A 22,646-nucleotide genomic window follows, 5' to 3' on the forward strand; every position below is an offset into this window, starting at 1 on the left:
GAGACTTGCTTCAAAAAGGAGTGGCCTCAAACATGCGGCCAGGACTTTAATACCCCTCCTTCCTGCCTTTTGTGCAATCCAATGAGAGGCCAAACTAATAAACCGATACTTCTTATTCATTGGCCCAGTGCAAATTAACCACCACCACATCCGTGCTGGGAGGGAGCAATATGCTCAAAAGTGTAACCTGTTTTGTGATGTACAGAAAATGTGTTACATGTATACACCAAGTTTCTTTACTTTGATTTACTTCTTCAGGTTTAAATTTTTCTACTATTGGTGGAGTACTCAGTAATGTCTTGAACTGAAAGCAAGGTTCATAACTTGCCTGGATTGTCTCTTCATTATAATGTTGTGTATAAAATACTACTTTAATCAGTTAAGTTTATTGAGTGATGAAAAGGAATATTCTTCAGGCTTTATATATGCCTTTGTTGCCTGAAGGGGTTTTGAATGCATGGATTAAAAAGAATTAAACTAGTCTTCTTTCCCTCTGCCCCATGCCATACTTTTGTATCCTTAGAAATATATCATATTCATTTTACATTTGCAGTCCTATATATCAAACCCATTTAGCACCTCTTTAGAAGACTTACCAGTGCCCACTTTTTAAAACCCAGAGGCTTAAAAGTTCCTTGGTGTTAGCATGAGTAGCATGATTAAGTTCTACAAACTCAGTATTTTTCATTTTGTTGCTTTCTTGGGACCATAATTTATCTTTTTTCATGAGAGAGGAAATAGCGCTCTTAAGAATATCAGTGTATTCCCATAGATTAAATAAATCTAAATCCCACTGGATTAAATACAGTTCATAAATCCTAGAAGAGTAGCTTTCCTTTCCAGCAATGTATAATAATAAAAGCTGAACATGTACCTGATATATTTCTGTAGGAATTGTCATCAAATGGAGGACAATTGCTTTTCAATTGACATTTTTCACATATTTTATACAACATTCCCTTTTATGGGGAAACTTCAGCTCAGCCACACTCCCCAGTCCAAATGCTCCAGACCTCAGCCTTATCTCAGTTCCCATAAAACTGAAGGCTTTCCCAAATACCGCTGCTTCTTGCTGGCTGTAATGATAGAGACTCAGTCAGGCTGTTTTTGGAAGGTGAGTGAAAGAAGCTTTGCCTGAGCAAGTAACTTGTTCGCAACAGCCGGTGAGGAGGCTGGCTCCTTGAGGCTACCGCTTCCCACAGGAAAATGGCAATTCAGGCAATCATCTCAGGAGGCAACCTTCCCCTGCCCAAAGTGGAAGCCCATGTGATGATTGACAGAAGTAACAACCTTTTTAATGTCTATGGATTCCCAACTGGAAGGACAGTGGGGAAATGGATAGATTTGGCCAGAGATTTGCTTTTATTAAATGCACGCACTATTCCTAGATATAGCAGGAGCAGAATGTTGCAGCTGCAATATTTGATAATTGATATTCAATATTGGTAAGTATTTGACAGTACTGTATATAAAGGTATATCACAGTGATTTTAAGACTTGTTGCCTTCAAGGGACATTTGTCACATCAACTCTGCATGTCTTCCATAGAACCCTTTGTGAAAGAAGTTTGAGCATGCTGAGGTGCACATATGGAACAGTATTGGGCCTCAGTTCATCACCCTTATGAACAGATTGTGTGTATTAGAACACACTCAATATTGCCCTGTGGCTGTGGAAGACTATCAGTGACAGTGGGTGAACTGGCTTTCAGATGGAGGAATTTCTAATAAAACTGCTTTGGGATTATTTTAATGAAAAGTGGTATAGAAATGGAACAATTAAAAAAAATAGTAAGCTTCCAAAGAACCCAGTGTTCCCAGAAAAATTGCTAAAAGCCAATGATATATCATATTTGCCATATGATATTGTTGGTATGTAATAATATTAAATATTAGATAATATCTGATAGTTAACATGTAATGTTATTAGCATCTGACCACATCTGATAAAAACAGAATTTATTGTAAGGGTGTGCACAAAACCGGCTTGCCTGGTTCGGTTTGAGTCCAGGCCAGACTCGAACCGGCGTGGACATGTTCAGTTTTATGCACACCCGGAAACACCGCCCCCGCCTGGTTTGGTTCGAATTTGACCAGGTAAGGTCCGAGGTTCAAAAAGTTTTGAAAAACTCACCACCAGGCTCATGGCGGAATTCGGTTCAGAGCCACTACTTAACAGATTATAAAAAAGTACTACAAGTAGGGGTGTGCACGGAACCGGCTGGTCCAGAACCAGATTCGAACCAGACTGGCCATGTCCGGTCCAGCGCCCATCGAAACCCCCACCCCCAGTCAATTCGTGGATTTTTGTAAAAAAAAATATTTAAAAATGTAAAAGTACCTTTAGCCCCTTTGGAGGGCTTCTTGTATGCTGTGGGGGGCAGCAAGGGTTCCTTTCCCCCCCGCCGGCCTCTGAAATCACCACCGCGACCTGGGAAGCTGACTATTTTTGGCCCATTCGGGCCTCTGTAGTAAGAGGTGGCCATTTTGCCACCTCTGTGCATGCATAAATGGCTTCTGCGAGGCCTGGCATAGCCCACGGCCTCGCAGAGGTCATTTGCACATGTGCTTCAGCCATTTTGTTTTTTCCAAAATGGCCACCGTGCATGCGTAAATGACTTCTGCGAGGCTGTAGGCCATGCCATGCCTCACAGAGGCCATTTACGCATCCATGGTGGTGGCCAAAATGGCTGCCACCGCTTACTACAGAGGCTTGAATGGGCCAAAAATGATCAGCTTCCTTGGCCGTGGTGGTGATTTCAGAGGCCAGTGGGGGGGAGGGGATCCCTCACGGACACACACACCCTGTGGCATACATGAAGCCCCCCAAAGGGGCTAGAGATACTTTTACATTTATTTAATTTTTCAAAAAAAATCCACAAACTGTCCAGAGGTTCGGTTCTGGTCTGGACGGTAGCTGGGGGTGGGGTTCAGTTCGATCCCGAACCCCCGAACCGGTCTGCACATCCCTAATTACAAGGAGACTTAGAGTACAAAATATAAGCTACTGAGGAAGACCATTTTGTTGTTGTTGTTGAAATGCATTTGGTATGTCTCTAGGACATATGAAGAAACCTGGTTTTGGAATTTATTATTATCCTGAACAATAATAAGAAAGTGTATTATTATCCTGAACATCAATAAGAAAGTATAGTATTATCTTGAACATTAATAAGAAACCCTAACCAGCTCAAAAATGGTCTGAAGTCTGGAAAAGGGGAGGCCAGCGGGGGGAGGGGGGAAATTCCCCTGTGGCTGCAGCAGCACCCTCTGGAGGCAGAAAAATTAACACGGCCCTGGCAGTGAGGTACATTTTAAAAAAAACTTTTCAAACCCCCAACAGCCTCCAAGCTGACCTGGGAAGTTCAGCTAGAGGTCAAGCTGAACCGGATCTAGTCTGGCTAAAGGGCAAACCCTTGAGCCGGCCTGATTTGATGGTGAACCAGCTTGACTTTGAGCTGATTCACACATCCTTTATTGGAGATGCAGCCATAACTCAGTGGTATTGCATCTACCTTGGATGCAGAAGGTCCCACGTTCAATTCCTGTTAACACCAGGTAAGGTTGGTAAAGACTCCTGTCTGAAACTATGGAGAGCTCGTTCCGGTCAGTGTAGACAATACTGAGCTAAGTGTGCCAATGGTTGGAGAAAGTATAAGGCATCTTCCTATAATCCTATTAGTCCTGGATGGTTGATAGCCTATTTCATATATGAATATATAGATATATAGATATAGATGTCGGGATTTCCTACCCTCCTCCATGAGACAGGGTTGTTTACCCAGTCAACCGGCAATGTACCGAGAGAAGCAGGGGGCTTCAGACACCAGGACAAACCCAGTAATTACCTTTCAGAAGTCAGGAAGGGCTGAGAGAGATGGGCAACAGCTGCTATCAGCTCCACAGCTGCAGACGTGTGTAGAAATGCTAGTGAAGGGGGTGGAGTTGGAGAACAAGTCCCCTTTGAAGGTCAAGGATTGGGTGGTCAATCCACTTGCCAGGGAAGAAGGAGCAAGCTGGAAGCGTCCTAAATGCAGGGCTTTATTTAAGGCAGGGGCTGCTGAAAATGAGATGATCAGCAGGGATGGGGTTTGTTGGTCTGGTGGACTCCTGGAGAGGAGCTCAGACCTTTGCTCCTGCTGATTGATGGAGTGGAGTGAATATACTTCCCTCTTCCCCCAACTCTGCCCATGCCTGTAACTTAGTGCAAGAGGGTGAGAAGTTTATTTAGAGAATTCCTCCTCAACAAACATAGACTCTCTCTCTCTCTCTCTCTCTCTCTCTCTCTCTCTTTCTCTCTCTCCATATACATATACATATACATATACATATACATATACATATACATATACATATATACACACACACGTGGAGCATTGCCAAGGAAGTCCAACACTGATGTGTTGGACTTCGGAAGAGGAAACTTCTCAGAAATGTGGGGAATTATAAAAAGAAAGCTGAAAGGGAAAGTCAGGAAGGTCAAATCACTCCAGAAAGCATGGAACTTATTTAAAACCACAGTAATAGAAGCTCAGTTGGAATGTATAGCAAGAAAGAGTAAAGGTGCCACCAATTTCAGGAGGACACCTGAAGACACCTCAAGTAGAGTCAGGGAAGCTATGAAAGGAAAGACTTCCTTCAAAAAATGGAAGTCCCACTTGAATGAAAAGAATAAAAAGGAACATAAACTCTGGCAAAAGAAATTCAAGGATACAATAAGGGATGAAAAAAGCTATATGAGGTAGGGATGTGTGAATCAATTCGGGTACAAATCGATTTGTACACAGATCTAGCTGATTTGTGTGATTTGGAGAAAGAACAAATCACCCCTGTCATCCATTGGCAAGATTAGAGTCCAAATTGAATCACACCAGATTCGATATGGACCGATTCGAGATTTGGATTCCTTGAATTGATTTTCCCAGATTTCCATTTAAACAACAACAACAACAACAACAACAACAAGCTAAGCTCTAGCCCTTGTAGAAGTGGAGTTATGGAGCAAAATCTGTGGTCACTATTTTTCAAGTGTTTGGATTCCTTGGTGTATAATAACCATTCCTCAGTGAATCCCTATGAGGATTCATTATACACCTTCATTTCTTCTGTTCATTTTGACTATCTCTGGGCAGTGCCAACTGTCAACTGCAATGTGCCAACTACACCCCCCTCCCACCCACAAGGCAGAGCGGTACTACTCAGTTTATATTCTTGGAATTTTTTTCAAATGTATAGACTCTTTGGTGTCTAATAATATTTCCTCATAATGAATCCATATGAGGATTCATTTTACACCAAAGAGTCTAAACACCTCAACAATTCCTAAAAGATAAACTGAGTACTCAGTGAGTTGGGGGGGGGCACATGGAATGTTAGTTGGCACATGGGATGCCACTAATTCCCCACCCCCACTGAAAAGCAGTGGGGTAAAAATGAACAGAAGAAATGAAGGTGTGTAATGAAGACACCAAAGAATCTAAGAACTTCAAAAATTCCTAAAAAATAGTGTGAGGGGTGTAGTTGACATGTGGCAATTGACAGTTGGCACTGTCCAGTGACAGTCAAAGTGAACAGAAGACATGAAGGTGTGCAGTGAATCCTCATAGGGATTCATTATGAGGAAAAGTTATTAGACAACAATGAATCCAAACACTTGAAAAATAGTGACCACAAATTTTGCTCCATAACTCCACTTCTACAATGAGTGTAAAAAAGCTTCTAAAAAAGCGTAGCCTTTAAAGTAGTAATAGTAGTAGTAGTAGTAGTGATAATAATAAATAAAGCTGGAGATCCATGTAAGGGTTAGGACAGGGCGACTTCAAATCCCCATTATTTCCTATGGAGAAATATACAAAATCAGTAAATACTAAAATAAGCCATTAAAAATAAACCAAGGGCCCCACTTCCTTAAAGTTTGGGTGGTAGGTGGCACCTATGGGGACCTTCCCACCACCCAAATCTGATGTCCCTAAGATCTTTATAAGTGGTCCAAATTGATCCAAATCTGAATCAAATTGAATCAAATCCAAATTGAATCTGGGGTGATTCGGGGGGACAGATTTGGACACAAAACAAATCAGGGGTGATTCAATTTGTTCACAAAACAAATTTAAAAAATCAATCTGTGCACACCCCTAGCTCCTAATACACCTTCAGAATTCCTGGGCTGGGACTGGCCTTGCGATGTATGCAGATTGGCCAACACTAGGAATCGTGGGTGAGGGGGATCCCCTATTTTCAGTGATTCCTGGCAAGCAGGGTGTCCGCACTGCACAAAACCCAACATGTGTGCCAAGGAATGACCAGACTGCCAGAGTGAGTGCTTTCACTCCTGCTGTGTTCCAGTTGCTGCAATCTGGAAAGGTGTTGGTGTGGTTTCCTTCCCTGGGACTTACAGGGATCTAGCAATGATAGTGGGCAGCGACAGCCCTCTGGCCTGCATGCGTGTCTCTATGGCCTGCCACTCTCCTGAGAGAGCGGCTCTTGGGAGAAGGGATGATGTCACTAGGGATGTGCGAAACAATTCGGGTACAAAATGATTTGTACATGAATCTGGCTGATTTGGGTGATCTATAGAAAAAACAAATCACCCTTATGCTCAATTGCCCAGATTCCAGTACAAAACAAATCACTCCAGATTCGGACCCCAAAAATTTGGAGATCCAGACCTCCATTTTGTGGCCAAAGTGGGTTGGGTGGTAGTGCCCAATGGGTGGAAGCTACCACCCAGATTTCAAAGAAATTGGGCAAGGGTGATTTTTAAAGGATTTTTGACATTGGCGTGTCTTTATGCTTTTCCGTGATAGGGAATAATGAGGATTTCATCAGCTTTAGTTATAAATCCTCGGGGGGAGGGGGACCAGGGTGGCCCAGAGCAGGCTGTGGTGGGTGGTAGTTCCTAATGGGTGCACGGAAGCTACCACCCAGATTTCAAAGAAATTGGGCAAAGGGGTGTTTTTGTATTTTAAAAGGGCCACGCATCCTGTTTTTGTGCAAATTCACCCTGCGCTGCATTCACAGCATGGCCAGGAGTGGTTCTCCTGGCCACACTGCAATCATGGTGCTGGGCGGATTTTGCTCTCAAGTGAGGCACATGGCTCTATTTGTGAGCAAAACCACACACCCTGCGTCTGACGTCAAAACGGTGGCATCTGACGGGGCATGGCTAGGGAGGCCACTGGCTGACCTGGGGCTGCCACTGGCCTCCCTACACTACTGCCCAAGATGTTCCTTTATCCTGTGGGGAGAGCAGTTCATCTGAATCACTACTTTATATATGCCTGCAAAACTAGTTTTTTCGGTCGTGTGGAGAGCGGTAATTCCGATTTACCAGTACCACACAATAAAGGAATGTGCAGGAAGGATAGCAGGACATCCGTCAAAGGCATCGAGGTGGGCACACTCTCGGCACATCCCTATTTTAATTGTGTTGACTCCAAAAGTTACATGCAAACCATCCCCTTATAATATTGCCTTTCCGAGGCTGCACGGAGCAGCAACATATAAGACGACACTGTCTCTTCATGTCTTCATAGGCTCTTGTTTATTTACCATATCTCTACCCTGTTTAGCTCCAAGGAGCTCAGGGCACCATGCACGTGTTTGGGACATTTACCTCTCAACAATTCTGCAAAGTGGCTTGAGAGGTAGATTGTCCAAGGTCACTCAATGAGCACTGTTCCTTAATTTATATGGCAGCGCGGGTTGCTACTGGTATGCTATCTGGCATCCTGACTAAGTTACTCAGTAGTACTGTTCTGGAGTTACTCTAAAGTACTACTTACTTTTAATAGGATTCCCATTGAGTAATTTAGTCAGGATGTCACCCTGACTAAATTTCACTATTCCCCTCAGAATGAAAAACATATGTCTAAATGTTTGGAAATCCATACCAGGAAGTCTTAATTGTTGTTGCTCCACAACATATGTCTGGGAACACTTGACAGTTCATACTTTATGCATTTACTATGCTCCAATGCAGCAGTGACTAGTTTAATGACAGAATGAAAGGCCTCTAAAATCTGAGGATTTTTGAACCCAGGTACCACTGGTCCAAGTCTAACATTACATTACAATGTACAGTATTGCACTGTTTCTATTCCAACAACGTTGATTTCCCCCCTCACCAACCAAGATGGTGGAACACCAGAACTGTGCCTCAACTTAGATGTAAATATCCAGTTGGATTTTAGAACTAAGTAGTGAACTTTGTTCCCTTTGCAAAACATTCAAGTATCATTTGGAATTTTAAAATTAATTTTGAATGTGTTCTTCGTGATGCACGCAAGCCATTCACATAGTTTTGATGGTTGATCTTCAAGCTAATGATAGTGTCTATAGAAAGTGTCCATTATCAAATCAACATGGGCCCACATACTTTGCTCTTATACAGCAAAAATACATTATGCAACAGTACTTTATGAATTAGGTAGCCTGGAATATGGAAGGGTATATGTCAAAGAGATTTGCATTGAAGGGTTTTTAAGAATGTTGCTAACAGGCAATGTGCCTATCAAAAATCTTGTCAAACATGCATTTTATGTCATGAATTGTGGGTAATCAGAGAGACATTTTCACTTCCCCTTGCACTTACATTGCTTTTAGCATTAACCTTCTAAACCTGAGGCTTGATGGAAGTGAGTAATGCATTGTATATAGTGATTAGCTTCCCAAGTAAGCTACATATACACACATTTGTATATTATTACTTCTAGGATGGAATGGGGAATCTGAGAGTCACCCAAAAAGGAATTCGGCTCGAAGGTATATCTGAATTTCTACTTCCATTGTATGTGAAAGAAATCCATTCCCGAAAGGTAGGTTCCAATATCTGCTTTGCTTAAACACATAAGTTTAAGTGACTTTTAAACAGCTGAAGCCACTGGATTTTCAGGACCCCTTTAAAATGACATTTAGGTTCAGATTCTAAGTGAGATGGGGGATATATAATTTTTGACAGAATTCTCTAGGGAATGTTAAGGTGCAGTTTAATCAAATATTAGTTTTCACTTGATTATACCCTCCAACATTTTTAAAGTAAAAAAATCAATGCACTTGGTTATGTTATATGAAATTGTAATTCCTCACAGTGAGGTAGAAGGAAGAAGTTTTACCATTGGTGGCTGTGTATGCCATGGCCCAATTAGTTAGGAAGCCTTCTCTTCAAAATGTGTTTTCTCCTGCACAGATTGATAAATGGACTTGGTAATATTCATTTTCAGAATTTCATTCAAACATTACAAAAATTCAAAACTCAGTACTGTATTTATTAACAATGGTGTTAAATATGACAATAGGATCACGGAATGAAGTTAGCAGATATTTAATCAAGGAATCAAGAAAGTTAATACCATAAGCAAACTAGATAGATTTGGGAGATGTGCATCAATATTCAATGTTACAAAGATACTGGATGCATCTGGTAGACATAGTGAGAATATCAGTAACTTTGGAGCATATTCCTGGCCTGTGGGTAGCTGTTGTGAGCTGATGTGAGAAATTTTGAGTTAATGACGTAGCAAGTACTATCTTCCTTATGGGTATAGCAAATAAATGTATAATTACTCTGTCTTTGTGAAGGAAATATTCAGTGCTGCCTTTAGGATGAACACAGCATTCAAATATCCTCAGCTGAATATAGCAATGGTGTATGACCAGGTTGCTTGACCAAATTATTTATTTATTTATTTATTTATTTATTTATAATTTTATTCCACCTTTTAGGCACAATATCTCTCAGGGAGGCTCACCAACACATTTTTAAAATCATGCTAAAACACATATGATAAAAGCTGAGTCTGCTTTAAAACAGACTCAAAACAAAACCAACTAAAAACCTTATGAGCACAGGCAGTTCTTAAGGTATCCTGATCTCAGGCCATGGTGGGCTTTAAGGTTTAAAACCAGCACCTTGAATTTTGTTCAGAAGCTAACCAGTAATGAATTAAGCTGTTGCAGGATAGGTGTAATTTGTTGCAGAGAAATTACTTATCCTCTATAAGTAATTGTACAGGAAGCAACTTTAACTGAGAAACAAGAGCTTGATATTTATTACTAACTAAAACATAGGCTAAGGAAACAATAAACAGATTTACAGTCTCTTATGTAGAGAGAAGGAGAACCTCTCAGTTTCAATTCAGGGCAGCAAGTGAGAAGCAGACAGACAAATTGTGACTCCATTCCCAAGCCAGTATCATAGGAACATTCATTCATAGACAAGCATGCCCGCACAAAGAACTGATACAACGCCCATGGCAAAAATCTCAATATTCCCCTTCTCATTGTCTCATGTTTTAATTCATGAGTCCCCGTGCCTCTCACAAATTTTGAAACTGGCCTCTGGCCAAAGGCTTTGTGAGAATGTCTGCCACCATCTCCTCTGAGGCACAGTACTCTAGATCAAGAAAGACTTGGATCAAATCTTTGTCCTGCAAGCCTCTCACAAATCGGTTCTTAGTGTCAATATGTTTGCTCCTTTGTGTAGTTTTGTCACTGTGAGAGGAGAATGCAGCTCTGGTTATTCTCACACATGTTAAGCGGTGTTGGTTCAGTTATCTCAAAGTCCAGCAAAAGTCGATGCAACCACACAACTTCTTGACAAGGCTGTGCTGCAAGAACATATTCTGCCTCGGTTGAAGAGGCAACAACAATGGGCTGTTTCTTATTCATCCATGAAATCATTCCTCCTCCATAAATATACATTCCCACTGGTTGATTTTCTGTCCTCCTTGTTCTCAACCCAGTTGGCATCCATATAACTTATCAGTCAAGGTTCTTTACTGGCAGGCAGTAGCAACTCCAAATCTGCTGTGCCCTTTAGATATTGTCCCATCATTTTAACTGCAGTCTCTCTTTGTTGGTGAGTTCACTCTTCTGCACAATATCCTGACCGTTGCTGCAATGTCTGGTTAGTAAACATTTGATTTGTATAGCAATTTTCCAATTCCCATTCTGTACTTATTATTTTACAGTTGTCCACTGCGTTCCTTTTCCTTTAGAAAACCCACTTACATTGGGGTGTTTATTTAATTTGTTTCTGTCAAGCCAAGATATTCTATTAAGTTCACAATCTTTTGTTTTTGATTAAGGGCAAAATCCCCATCTTCTCACCTTTTTACTTGAATTCCAAGATAATAAGAGATTTCTTTCAGATCTTTAATTTTCAGTTCTTTACTTAAACTTTTCATTAACTCATCATGATCTGTCTTATCTTGATGGAACTCTATCAGGTCATTCATGTATATGTGAATGCATGTTCACCTTCCATCTCTGAGCCTTACAAGCAGGGATCAGTTTTATTTGTTTGAATCCTTCTCTTAGAAGCTGTTGGTTTAATTTTTCATTACAAACTATGGCAGCTTGTTTCAGTCCACATATACTTTTCTGAAGCTTACAGACAGTGCTTCTTTTTCTAGCTCCTCAAAAGCTGTTGTTGGTCTCATATATGTGTCCTCTTTAATGTCACCATATAGAAATGCTATCTTAACATCCAAATGATGTAACATCCAAGTGATCCATTTTTCACTGATGCAGCAATTGTAAGTAGCAGTCTAATGGATGTATATTTGACCACAGGTGCAAATGTTTCTTCAAAATAGTCTCTGTATTTTTGTGCATAACCTTTGGCAACCAACCTTGTTTTATATCACGGGATATCCCCTTCTGCATCATGTTTGGTTGTAAAAACCCATTTGCATCTTATGGCTTTTCTACCCTCAGGTAGCTCTACATCATTCTCAGCATTATTTTCATTACTTTTACTTTTGCACAGACAAGTTTTGTTTGTTAGAAAGTCAATTTTTTTCTACTGAGAAAAATTCCATTGCTCTTTATTAGGACACACATTCCTCAAATGCAAGGAGCTTCCACATATAAAACATCGCCTACCATCAGCAACTTTGTAGGCTTGATTTTTAAATGATTCCTTCCTTTCTTTTTGAGTTTTCAAATTAAACTCTTGCAAATGTTCCTGCACAAAACTCAGTCACTTAAAAAAAAATTGCAGATAATTGAACAATATTTTCATATTCTTTAGGCAAGGTATTAAGCAAAAGTCCATTTTTTGCTGGTTCAGACATATTTATCTCCTGCAGCTCCAACTCTCAATATTCCAGTATTCCAAAAATGAGCATATGTGTCCTTGCAAACTCTCTCCCTCTTTCATTCTTTTACTACACAACTGCAGCATAAAAAAACTTGACTAATGACTATTCATGGTTCTTTGTTGAAAGACCTCCTTCAGCCTTTCCCACTTCTCACTTACTGTATTTTTGTCCTCTACATGATAGATTAACTGATCATTTCCAGTCAGAGATATGTGTTCCATGGCTTGCTTGTCTGCAGAAGCCATTCTTGTTGTTTCTCTTCAGTTGGTCTTTGTTCCTCCAAAACATAAGATAGACCAAGAGTATTCAGCAACATCTTCATTCTGAAGAACCATCTTCTGTAGTTTGTTTCATTGAGCAGTTCAACAGTGAGATGCAAAAGTAGTCATCTTGACCAGCTTTCTTGCACACAAACTCTTTCTTATCTCCCAACTTATTGCTTCACAACTGGATTGATAACCCAATGTTGCAGAGAAATTACTTATCCACTATAAGTAATTGTACAGGGAACAACTTTAACTGAGAAATAAGAGTTTGATATTTATTACTAACTAAAACATAGGCTAAGAAAATAATAAACATACTAACAGTCTCTTATGCAAAGAGAGGGAGAACCCGCAGTCTGAATTCAGGACAGCAAGTTAGGAGCAGACAAACTGTGGTTCCACCTCCAACCTAGTTCATAGACACACTCAAATATAGACAAGCATGCCCCACACTAGGGACATTCTGAAAATGCGATTTGGAGTCCAAATCACTGCACAATCCCTTTAAAACTGAAAACTCATAAAGCCCCTTTAAAATGGAGGAGGGCAGGTCCATAACTGCTCCTCCTCTGCTCACTGCCATTTCCTTTTTCACAGTGCCCCCCCCAGCTATGGTTTGCACACTGGTGGGGTATCTCCCAGCTGCCCCTGTGCAATGCCGGCACACACATAGGCTCTGTGCATGCACAGTAACCATGCTGACTCGGCAAATGGCTGCCATGCATGTGCAGAGGCCATCTGCATGCCAGCATCATGCAGGAGCAGCTGGGAGATGCCCTGCTGGCACGCAATCATAGCTGGGGGTGGGGAGGAGCACCACGATTATGGAAGTGGTGGCAAGCGGAGGAGGAGCGGGAATGGACCTGCTCTCCTCTGTGTTAAGGGGACTATATAAGCCCTCAATTTTAAAGGGATTATGCTGCAATTCAGATGCTGAATCACATTTTGAGCACATCCCTACCCCACACAAAGAACTGAGATAATGTCCATGTCAAAATTTGCATCATAATGCTCCCATGAACATTCTTGTAACAGCATTCTGGACCAGCTGAAGCTTCTGGATTGTCTTTAAGGCAGCCCCTTTAGAGAGGCCATGTAGAGTTCATTACAGTAGTCTAATCAGCAATTTAACAAGGCATTGGTGACTGATGCCAAATTTGCCTGTAGGGCTGCAGCTGGCATACCAGCCAAATCATGTAAAAAGCATTCCTGACCACTAGCACCATCTGGATATCACACAATAGGGTCCTCCAGAGGAAGTGCAGCCCTGTCTAGAATAGGCTTTACATCACTACCCAGAACTGCATGCTTACTAAACCAGAGTTCTTCTGTTTTATCTGAATTAAACTTAATTAAGAGTATTACATTGACAGCCTGATCATAACCTGAGCCATTTTGGAAGAGCGGTATATAAATCTAATAAATAAATAAATAAATAAATAAATAACCATGTTTTCTTGGAGGTAAGTCCTATTGCTTACAGTAGATTTACTTCTAGGTAAGAATGCATAATTCAACACAGACTCTAAAAGAAAAGGTTTAAGCCTTTTGATTTAAATCAACTTAACATGCATTGGAATTGTAGCCTGAATATGTGAGAGACAATATTTTTAATGAGAAAATAATTTCATCCAAGAAAACATCAGATAAAGCAATCCATTAAATTATTCTTTAGTATGTAATTGTTTTACCTCTTAAAGTAGGTTGTTATAGAAAATAATTCAGATCATGACACTAAATTCTACAGAGCAGGAAGGCTTATTTCAGTTTAGTCATGTGCGACTGAAGTCTTCCAAGATATATTTTTAGCAGCTCTACTTTTTTCAGTTCTTGCGTTCTTTCTAGCATACCAATGCTAACTGATAATCAAAGAGCAATGCTAAAATGTTATGAGTCAATGAAGTGTAGAGAATTTTAATATGCGTAGCTGCTCCAAAGATGTCAGCAGTGAGGAGCTATTTTAAAAATTGTCTACATCGAGAAAGCAACAATAAGCTCTGATTCTAATGCCCACAGAAGTTAATTGTATACTTTTTATAGCATGCCCCCATCAAATGTTATTCAAGGAAGTATACAATTTTCTCATTTGGGGACTTACTTTTTGATATATTACTTAATTTGGACAGTTTATTACTTTGGAATTTGTGAAATTTCTTCTACTGGACATATGTTTTACTTTAAATAACAAATGGTTATGACAACCAAAATATAGCAGAATGTTCTTTATCATGCCACTGACAAAATGCCCTTCATAATGATCATAATGATGGGTGGAGTGTATATGGAGGGAAGACTGATATTGGCAGAACCCTGAGAGGTTCACTTGTTTTTCAGATTTCTTCATACAGCGACAGATTACACCCATGGTGGGATCCCTGTCAGTTACAGCTAGAACACCCAAAGTCAGAAGTGAAGGGCAGTTTTTGCCCGCATTGCAACCATGTCTCTAAAGCTGCACTACTTTAGTTTCCTCCCATGGGAATTAATGGCAAAATTAATTGGCTTATATGTAAGAAATAAAGGGTACATTTGTGGACCCCACTGGGGGGAGTGTTGATCCTTGCTTGAACATACCTTTGGCTGTATAGCCATATCCTGTTGTCAAGAACATCCTTGAGATCCTCTGCTTTAACATTCTTCCATTTATTTTTAGATAGATATCCTCTTCTTTCCTTTCCTTTTTTAAATATTCAGTTTAGTTGGGCATTGCTTTGTATTTTTATTGCCTTAAAAATATAGGTGTACTTCCCCCTCCCTCCTTGTTTTCTCTTGTGTGCCTATGGAGTGATGACTATCATTTAAGATGTACAGAACGTGTAGGAAAAAACATCCTATCAGAGATGAACATGGTTATTGCCTGGGGAGAAGAACATCTGCCTGAGACAAAAACATAAAGTGGATTTATGACCACATTTCCCCAAATTTACTATTTAGGCATGTCACAATCATGTTTAGAGCATCTTTGTGAGAAATGTAGCAGCGATTATATCTGCCCAGTCCATGGAGTCTCAGTCTGTAGATACAGACTGGAATAGCTGCTCCGTGTAGTTCTTAAACCTGAAGTGGGTGCTGTCCCAATCAGTTTCTGCTTCCCCTCTATCTCCTTCTCTTCCACACTTGCTGGGGGGTTCTGTTTCAAAGAAAGAAACCAGAACTGCAAACAAGTAGAGACAAGCCCTGTTACAGCTGTGTCTGGGAAACCCCCTAGTGGAGAGCAGTTAGAATGCAAATAGAGAATGTCAATTGGAGTGTGTACTGTGAAGACACAAAGAGGTGTCCGCGATCCATCCTTCTCCCAGATTGTGTTTAGAAGAACCAGGAAAGGTTCCATAAAGATAAACATAGATGTAATTCCTATATATGACCTCTGAGAAGAAAGTGAATGTAAATCCTCAGACCTAATAGAGTTTCATAATTAACTGAAAGTAAGCTGTACTATCAAAGAAACTGCTCTGTTAACAAGCAAGAGAACTACCATACTTATTAAGTAGACTTCAAACTGTAAATTAATAACTCTTTCTCTTTTTTTGTAATATAACCAAGGAGAGTGTCTTTGTCTGTACCCCCACTAAGAACTTTACTAAGTACTAAAACTTACATCAAGGTTTACTAAGAACTTAAGCATTACCAGAACTGAAGAGAGTTCCTGCTTATTTAAAGGTTTGTATATGGTGGCAGCAAAACAAGTTCCTATTATATTGAGAAGATTAGACAGTAAAAACTTTAAAGAAACCTTGATAAATACACACAAAATCTCCCCCCTCCCATCACACAGGTGCCACCTATATAATCTTGCTCCATCCTATTTACCAAACACCTTTGCTTGAACTTAACTCACTGCATCACTCCTCCAAGAGGTGACCAGGGTCAAGATTTGGTTTTTCCTTGTAGAAGAAATTAATGCAGATAGTAGGAATATCATTTTTTAAAAAATCTTTCAATTCCACAGTCAAATATTTTACAGAGCAGGGGAAGTGGGGGAGAGATATGTTGGTTCGAGGAATTCAGGTTGATGTATACAGATTTTAATGAGAATCATTGTATGTGCTTTGTTTGATTATCTTGTTTTTCATTCTTCTTTTCTTTCTGTTTCTTCTGTTTCTCTGTTTATCTTTGTTAAAACTTTTTTTTTATGAGCACTGGTCCATGTACAGATTCTTGCGGGACACTACTTCTTACTTCCCTCAATTGTGAAGATTCTCCATTTATTCCTGCCCTCTGTTTCCAGTTACCAATACACACATGAACTAGTCCCCTTATCCCATGACTTCTTGGTTTTCTCCAGAGTCCTTGATGTGGATCTTTGTCAAAAGCCTTTTGGAAGTCCAAGTATACTATGTCAACTGCATCACCTTTATCCACATGCCTGTTGACACTCTCAGAGAATTCCAAAAGGTTAGTGAGGCAAGATTTGCCTTGCAGAAGCCATCTTTCAACAATTCCTTCTCTATATTGAACAATTTTGTCCTTAAGTATGCTTTCCATCAATTTAGCCGGCACTGAAGTTAAGCTAACCAGCCCGTAATTTTGCAGATCCCTCCTGGGCGCTTTCCAGACTATCTGGTCATTAGCAGCAAAATGCCTCCTTTCGGGCAAGTCACATTGGGAACAGAAACAGCAGGGGGAGCAGTTTCGCAGCAACTAACAACCCGACAAAACAGCAACTTTTCCATACTGGATGTACGACATCGTAGCTCCATTTTGCAGCAATTTAATTCAGAACAAGGCATTGGAAATGTGAATGGCACCCTGCTGTCTGCGTAGGGACTGGGGTGTCAGGATGCAAGAAGTATGGAAGCACACTTCCAAGATGCGTCCTGACACCATTGCAGGGTCTAGTCTGGAAAGCGCCTTGGATCCCTTTTTGAAGATGGGAGTTACGTTAGCTAATTTCCAGTCCTCTGGTACAGAGCCTGATTGTAGGACAAGTTACATATTGCTGCTAAGAGACCAGCAATTTAACATTTGAGTTCCATCTGGCCCTGGGGATTTGAGTTCCATCTGGCCCTAGAGACCTGTTGATTTTTAGTTTTTCAAGACAGTCTAGAACATCCTTTCTTGTCACTTCAAATTGGCCCTGTTCTTCACCCTCCAAGCTGGAGAAGGTCAGTTCCAGAGTGGGTATATGCTCAGTATCCTCTGCTGTGAAGACAGATACAAAGGACTCATTCAGCTTCACTGTAATCTCCTTATCCTCCTTACTAACCCCCTTCATGCCCTCATCATCCAAGGGTCCTCCAGTAGGTTTTCTGCTGCTGATATATTTAAAGGAGTTTTTGTTATTCCCCTTGACACTTAAGAATATAAGAACGGCCCTGCTGGATCAGGCCTATCTAGTCCAGCATCCCATCTCACACAGTGGCCCACCAGATGCCTCTAGGAAGTTCACAAGCAAGAGGCGAGGGCATGCCCTCTCTCCTGCTGTTCCTCCCCTTCAACTCGTATTCAGAGGCGTCTTGCCTATCAGGCTGGAGGCTGCCTGTAGTCACCAGACTAGTAGCCACTGATAGACCTGTCCTCTATGAATTAGACACTTCTAGCTATATGCTCCTCAAACTCTCTTTCTGTATCCTTTGTCTCCTTGCATTTATTTTGCCACAGTTTATGTTCCTTTCTGTTCTCTTCATTTGGGCAGGACTTCCATTTTCTGAAGGAAGTCTTCTTCCTTTTTAAAGCTTCCTTGACTCTACTTGTTAGCCATGCAGTTGCTAGGGAGAAATCCCAATGAACACAGTGAAGGTGTCTACCCAGTAATCATTCATAGGATTGTGCTGTTGGTCACATTTTGGTTTTTGCCTTCATCAGTACTACAGTTAGATTAGAGAGTAGAAATGAAAACATTTTAATGAAAGAATTTCAATCCTATTTCTCTTTTGTCATTCACTTGTTTACATATTAATTTTTTGTGATTTATTGCATTTTCCTCGTAGATAGGATCCATACTTCCTGAATGAAGCATTTCATTGAATTTTATATTCTATCATCCTAATAGGAGTCTAGCTGTACCTTTAAGATTGTGTGATTGATAAATAGACATAGATATACTTACTCCTGCAATCCAGTGTGCATGCAATATACTGCTGCATGCCAAAATCATTATATGGGGACCTTAATAATAGAGAGTTATTATTTTTATTCATTCTGACTGTGCAGAAAGAAACTTTTAGGACATAGATGCTTAAAATAGGAAAAGCAAATTAAGCATAATCTTTAAGTAAATTGTCAGTAATTAGGTTGCTTGAGTGTATTCAGAAAATGCAAATACCATAGCTCTGATGTAGTACTTGACACAATCAAAAGCTGATCATTACATAAATGACCTCTATATAATTCATTTGATTTTATAGTTACAGAAATGAACCTGTATATAATTAGATTTTTATTTTATTTTTACAAAAGGGAAAATGCATTTTAATGCAAAATGCAACCCCATGAGTCAGAATCAAAGTGGAAATTAAGTTGCTGCTAAAATAAACAACCGCCCTCACTCTTATAGGGCATGAAGCCCTATGGTTACAATTAGGATAAACCTAACAGACTAATGTGTATACCTGAAATTATATGTATGTGTTTGCATTTTTAAAATTATTATTGTATCAACTAACAACAATTAACAACCCCTCAATTAACAGTGGGATGCACTTCAGTCCATTGATTTCTATAGGGCTAAGTGCACTTAACTTGATTGTGACCTAACATTTTATTGTTTTTCAAAAAGCAAAGTGAGACACCAGCATTTTTTAAAAGAGTGAGACTATTTTTAAAATTGATACTCATTGCCAAGCAGCTGGGAAGCAAGCTTAACATTATTTGAAATGTTTTTTTGTGTGTCAGCCCAGTCACCATAAACTTTGCACAACTTGTCAGTCCTTTGTGAATTGACCAAGAGCTACTGAAACAGAGCTGGAAGCCATCTTTTGCCTCAAAATTTGGGGCTTAGGGGGACGTCTCCCAATCCCTCCACCTCACTGTTTTTCCTTTGTTGCCACATATGTTTTTGATGACATAATATCACTCTGAATCCATTAGAGTGCAGGCAATGCTTCCTGCCCTCATTCTAAAGGTAAAGTTCTGTCGTTGAGTTGGTATCGACTCCTGGTGACCATAGAGCCATGTAGTTTTCTTTGGTAGAATACAGGAGGGATTTACCATTACCATCTCCATCATCAGTATGAGATGATGCCTTTCAGCACCTTTCTATATCACTGCTGCCCAATATAGGTGTTTCTCATAATCTGGGAAACATACCAGTGGGGATTCGAACCAGCAACCTCTTGCTCCCTAGGCAGGTTACTTCCCCAATGTGCCATAAGGTGGCTGCCCTCACTCTAGGGACTCCTGAAATAAAGAAAAACTAGCTGGGCTGGGCGCAAAGCATCTGCGCCTCTAGTTTCGCCCAGCCATTTTCTCCCGTCCGCTGCCACTGCCATTTTCTTGCTGCCCGCCTGCTGGTGCTTACTTTCGCATCTGTCCACCAGCTGCCTCCGGCCGGCCCTCCCACCACCTCCTCCCATCGGCTGGCCACCTCTGCTGGCCACCTTGGCTTCGCTTCCTCATTCTGCTGGCGTGGCTCCACTGGCAGGCTGCCTCCACCGGCCACCATGGCTGTTTTCTTCCCTGTCTCTGTGGCTATCTGGCAGCTCTCTTCTCGTGAGAGCTGCCACACATGAGATTAGCCACAGGTACGTCTTAAGGAATTAAATATATAGATGTCAGCTGCAGGAGATGCTTTCACACTGGTGGTAAGTTGAGGTTCATCACTAGCTTTGGGCACTTTCCTGCCCCTCCCCCCTCATTAATGGACTGGCAAAACTGGGGAAGGGGTTATTTTAGCTCAGTCCTAATTCACTCATCTCAGTTTCTCCTTTAGACTGCCAGTTTTGATTCTTCCTATTAGTTATGCATTGTAACTCTTTCTAACATAATTGTTATGTGTAGTGCAGTAATCAATTTAACGGGCATTGTGTAGTTATGATAACAAGACTTAAAAGCATGTACTTCAGTATTCCTTCTTGATGTCCCACTGTGTCAATTTTTTAAGAGAGGAACAAACTCGAAACCAGGGATAGAATTAAAAAACAAACAAACCAGTAAGAGGATTCTGGAGATTACAGCTGGGTCAGGAAAGACTGATCTCATAATAATCATTTATTTTGTTCAAGAAGCTTACAAGTAAGCCCATTTTGACATGTGGAGAAATTCGCATGGGAAAACAGGTCTTCCTCCTCAATCCCACCACCATTTCCTCCCCCTAGAAGACAGTTAGCGATGGCCCAAGATATGTTTTCTATCCCCTTTTCCCTAAGTGGCAGTGAAGGGAGGCAGTAGAGGTGGTGGGGGCATCAGGGGATATCTTATTGTCCTGCTTGTGCTCGCATAATCTAGTGCTTAGGGGACTGCATCACCTTGTCTTATATCCCCTTGCCCTGAGAACAAGTACTTTTAATTGATAATCAGTTTAAAACAACCAGGATCATAATGCAGTTATATACATCAAAGGTTGTGGACTCATTGTAAAAAATTAGAATTGTAGTGAGAAGATAAATAGCCAACAGAGCAGAAGGAGGAGGAGGAACACTGAAGCCAGGGTATACTATACCATCTAGTCCCCATTGCCTGATTCTTGGGCAGGAGATGAAAGCAGGCAGTACTGGTGCCTTGGTGAGGGAAGCACCCATCAACTGTATTAGTAACCACTGCATAAAGGGAAATGGGGGTGGTGGTTGTCAAGTTGATGGAGGAAAGTCAGCTTGGGTAGGGATGGGAATTGGTATGAAGAACTTGCATGAAATGTGCATGTAAGGGAGAGAATAAAGAGGTTGTGATCCTGATGGATGCATGGAGCAGAAGGCTGTCCAGTGCCACATCTCTCACTTGGTCTTGAGTTCCCTATCCCCAAAGGGCTCACAATCTAATAAGAAACACAAGATAGACACCAGCAATAGCCAATGGAGCGATGCTGTGATGGAGCTGATTATGGACAGTTGCACAGATGACTGGTCATCAGAATTAAAAGATATCCTCCCTCTTCTGTGGATTTGGGGGCACATAGCATGTATTTTTCTAGAGTTGAAGGAGGCTGGGGATTGTGAAGGAATAACTCCTTCCCTTTGTTTTATAAATTATTTTCTTTGTATTGGTCTGTTCTATGTTCCCTCAGGTTCTGTAAAGCTCAGCAGGGATTAAAAGTTTGCAGCCTCTGACAGCTAAGTCTGAGGTTAAAAAGTTGCTGCTGGCTTTTGGAGGGAATGTATCTAAGTGTTCTGTTTGGTTGTCTCTGGGCAAAGACAGAAGGTTCTGGTTGCCTGAGATAAGAATCACCCTGAATGGATTGTGTGCACCTGTTCAGGTGTGGGGGGTTGAAACGAATAAAAGGACAGAGTTGCAGAAGGGCCGTTAATGGACTGGATGTGGGCTAGCAAACTGAGGTTAAATCCAGACAACACCGAGTGCTGCTGGTCAGTAGAAAAGCCAATCATGATAGGGTGATTCAACCAGCTGGGGATGGGGTTGTACGCACCTTGAAAGAGCAAATGCACAGCTTGGAAGTGTTGCTGGACCCAGCTCTGCTTTTGGATGCTCAGGTGGAAGTGGTAGCCAGGGGTGCCTTTATACAGCTTCGGTTAGTGTGCCAGCTGCACCCCTTTCTCTTGAAGGTAGATCTGGCAATGGTTACCCATGCCTTAGTCACATTGTGACTAGATTAGTGCAATTTGCTTTACGTGGGGCTGCCCTTGAAGAATATTCAGAGACTTCAGCTGGTGCAGAAGGCAGCAGGATCTCTCTGGAACTGCTCGTTTGAAGCATATTGCACCTATTTTGAAAGAGCTGCACTGGCTGCCAATTTGTTTCTGGATCCAATTCAAGGTGCTGGCTGTTACCTTTAAAGCCCTTAATGGGTTGTTTCCTAGATACCTGAAAGACCACCTGCTCCCAAGGGTTTCTGCCTGTGCAACAAGGTTGTCAGGGGGGCTTTGCTCTGTGCCAAAGTTGAGAGAGGCTACATTGTTGTGCACGTGGGACAGGGCCTTCTCAGTTGTTGCCCCCAGGCTCTGGAATGCTCTCCCAGTGAATGTATGCTTTTTGACATCTGTGGCTTCTTTAAAACAACAACTAAAGACTATTTGTTTCTATTTGTTCAGGCTTTTATTACTTAAGGTTTACCAGGCCTCTCAGTTCTCCTGCTTCTGTTGTCTTTTTATGGTGGGGTTTTGTGGTGGGGTTTTTTTGTGTTATGTTTTTTACTGTTTAATTGATTTTAAAGTTTTAAACAATTT

General features: G+C 41.0%; 1 protein-coding gene across 13 annotated transcripts in view; it reads left to right on the forward strand.

The window, feature by feature from the left end:
• The window catches only part of SGCZ (sarcoglycan zeta), an 889,976-nt gene that overhangs the window by 622,730 nt on the left and 244,600 nt on the right, over nt 1-22,646 (forward strand). For 12 of the 13 annotated variants that reach the window (XM_053253767.1, XM_053253769.1, XM_053253774.1 and 9 more), the window contains one exon: nt 8,714-8,815. The exons of the other annotated variant lie outside the window; for it this stretch is intronic. In XM_053253767.1, the coding sequence (XP_053109742.1) occupies nt 8,714-8,815 (102 nt within the window). The remainder of the gene's footprint in view (nt 1-8,713; nt 8,816-22,646) is intronic. 13 annotated transcript variants of the gene reach the window in all.

The sequence above is a fragment of the Hemicordylus capensis genome, chromosome 5, assembly GCF_027244095.1.
Source record: "Hemicordylus capensis ecotype Gifberg chromosome 5, rHemCap1.1.pri, whole genome shotgun sequence".
Taxonomy (NCBI): Eukaryota; Metazoa; Chordata; class Lepidosauria; order Squamata; family Cordylidae; genus Hemicordylus; species Hemicordylus capensis.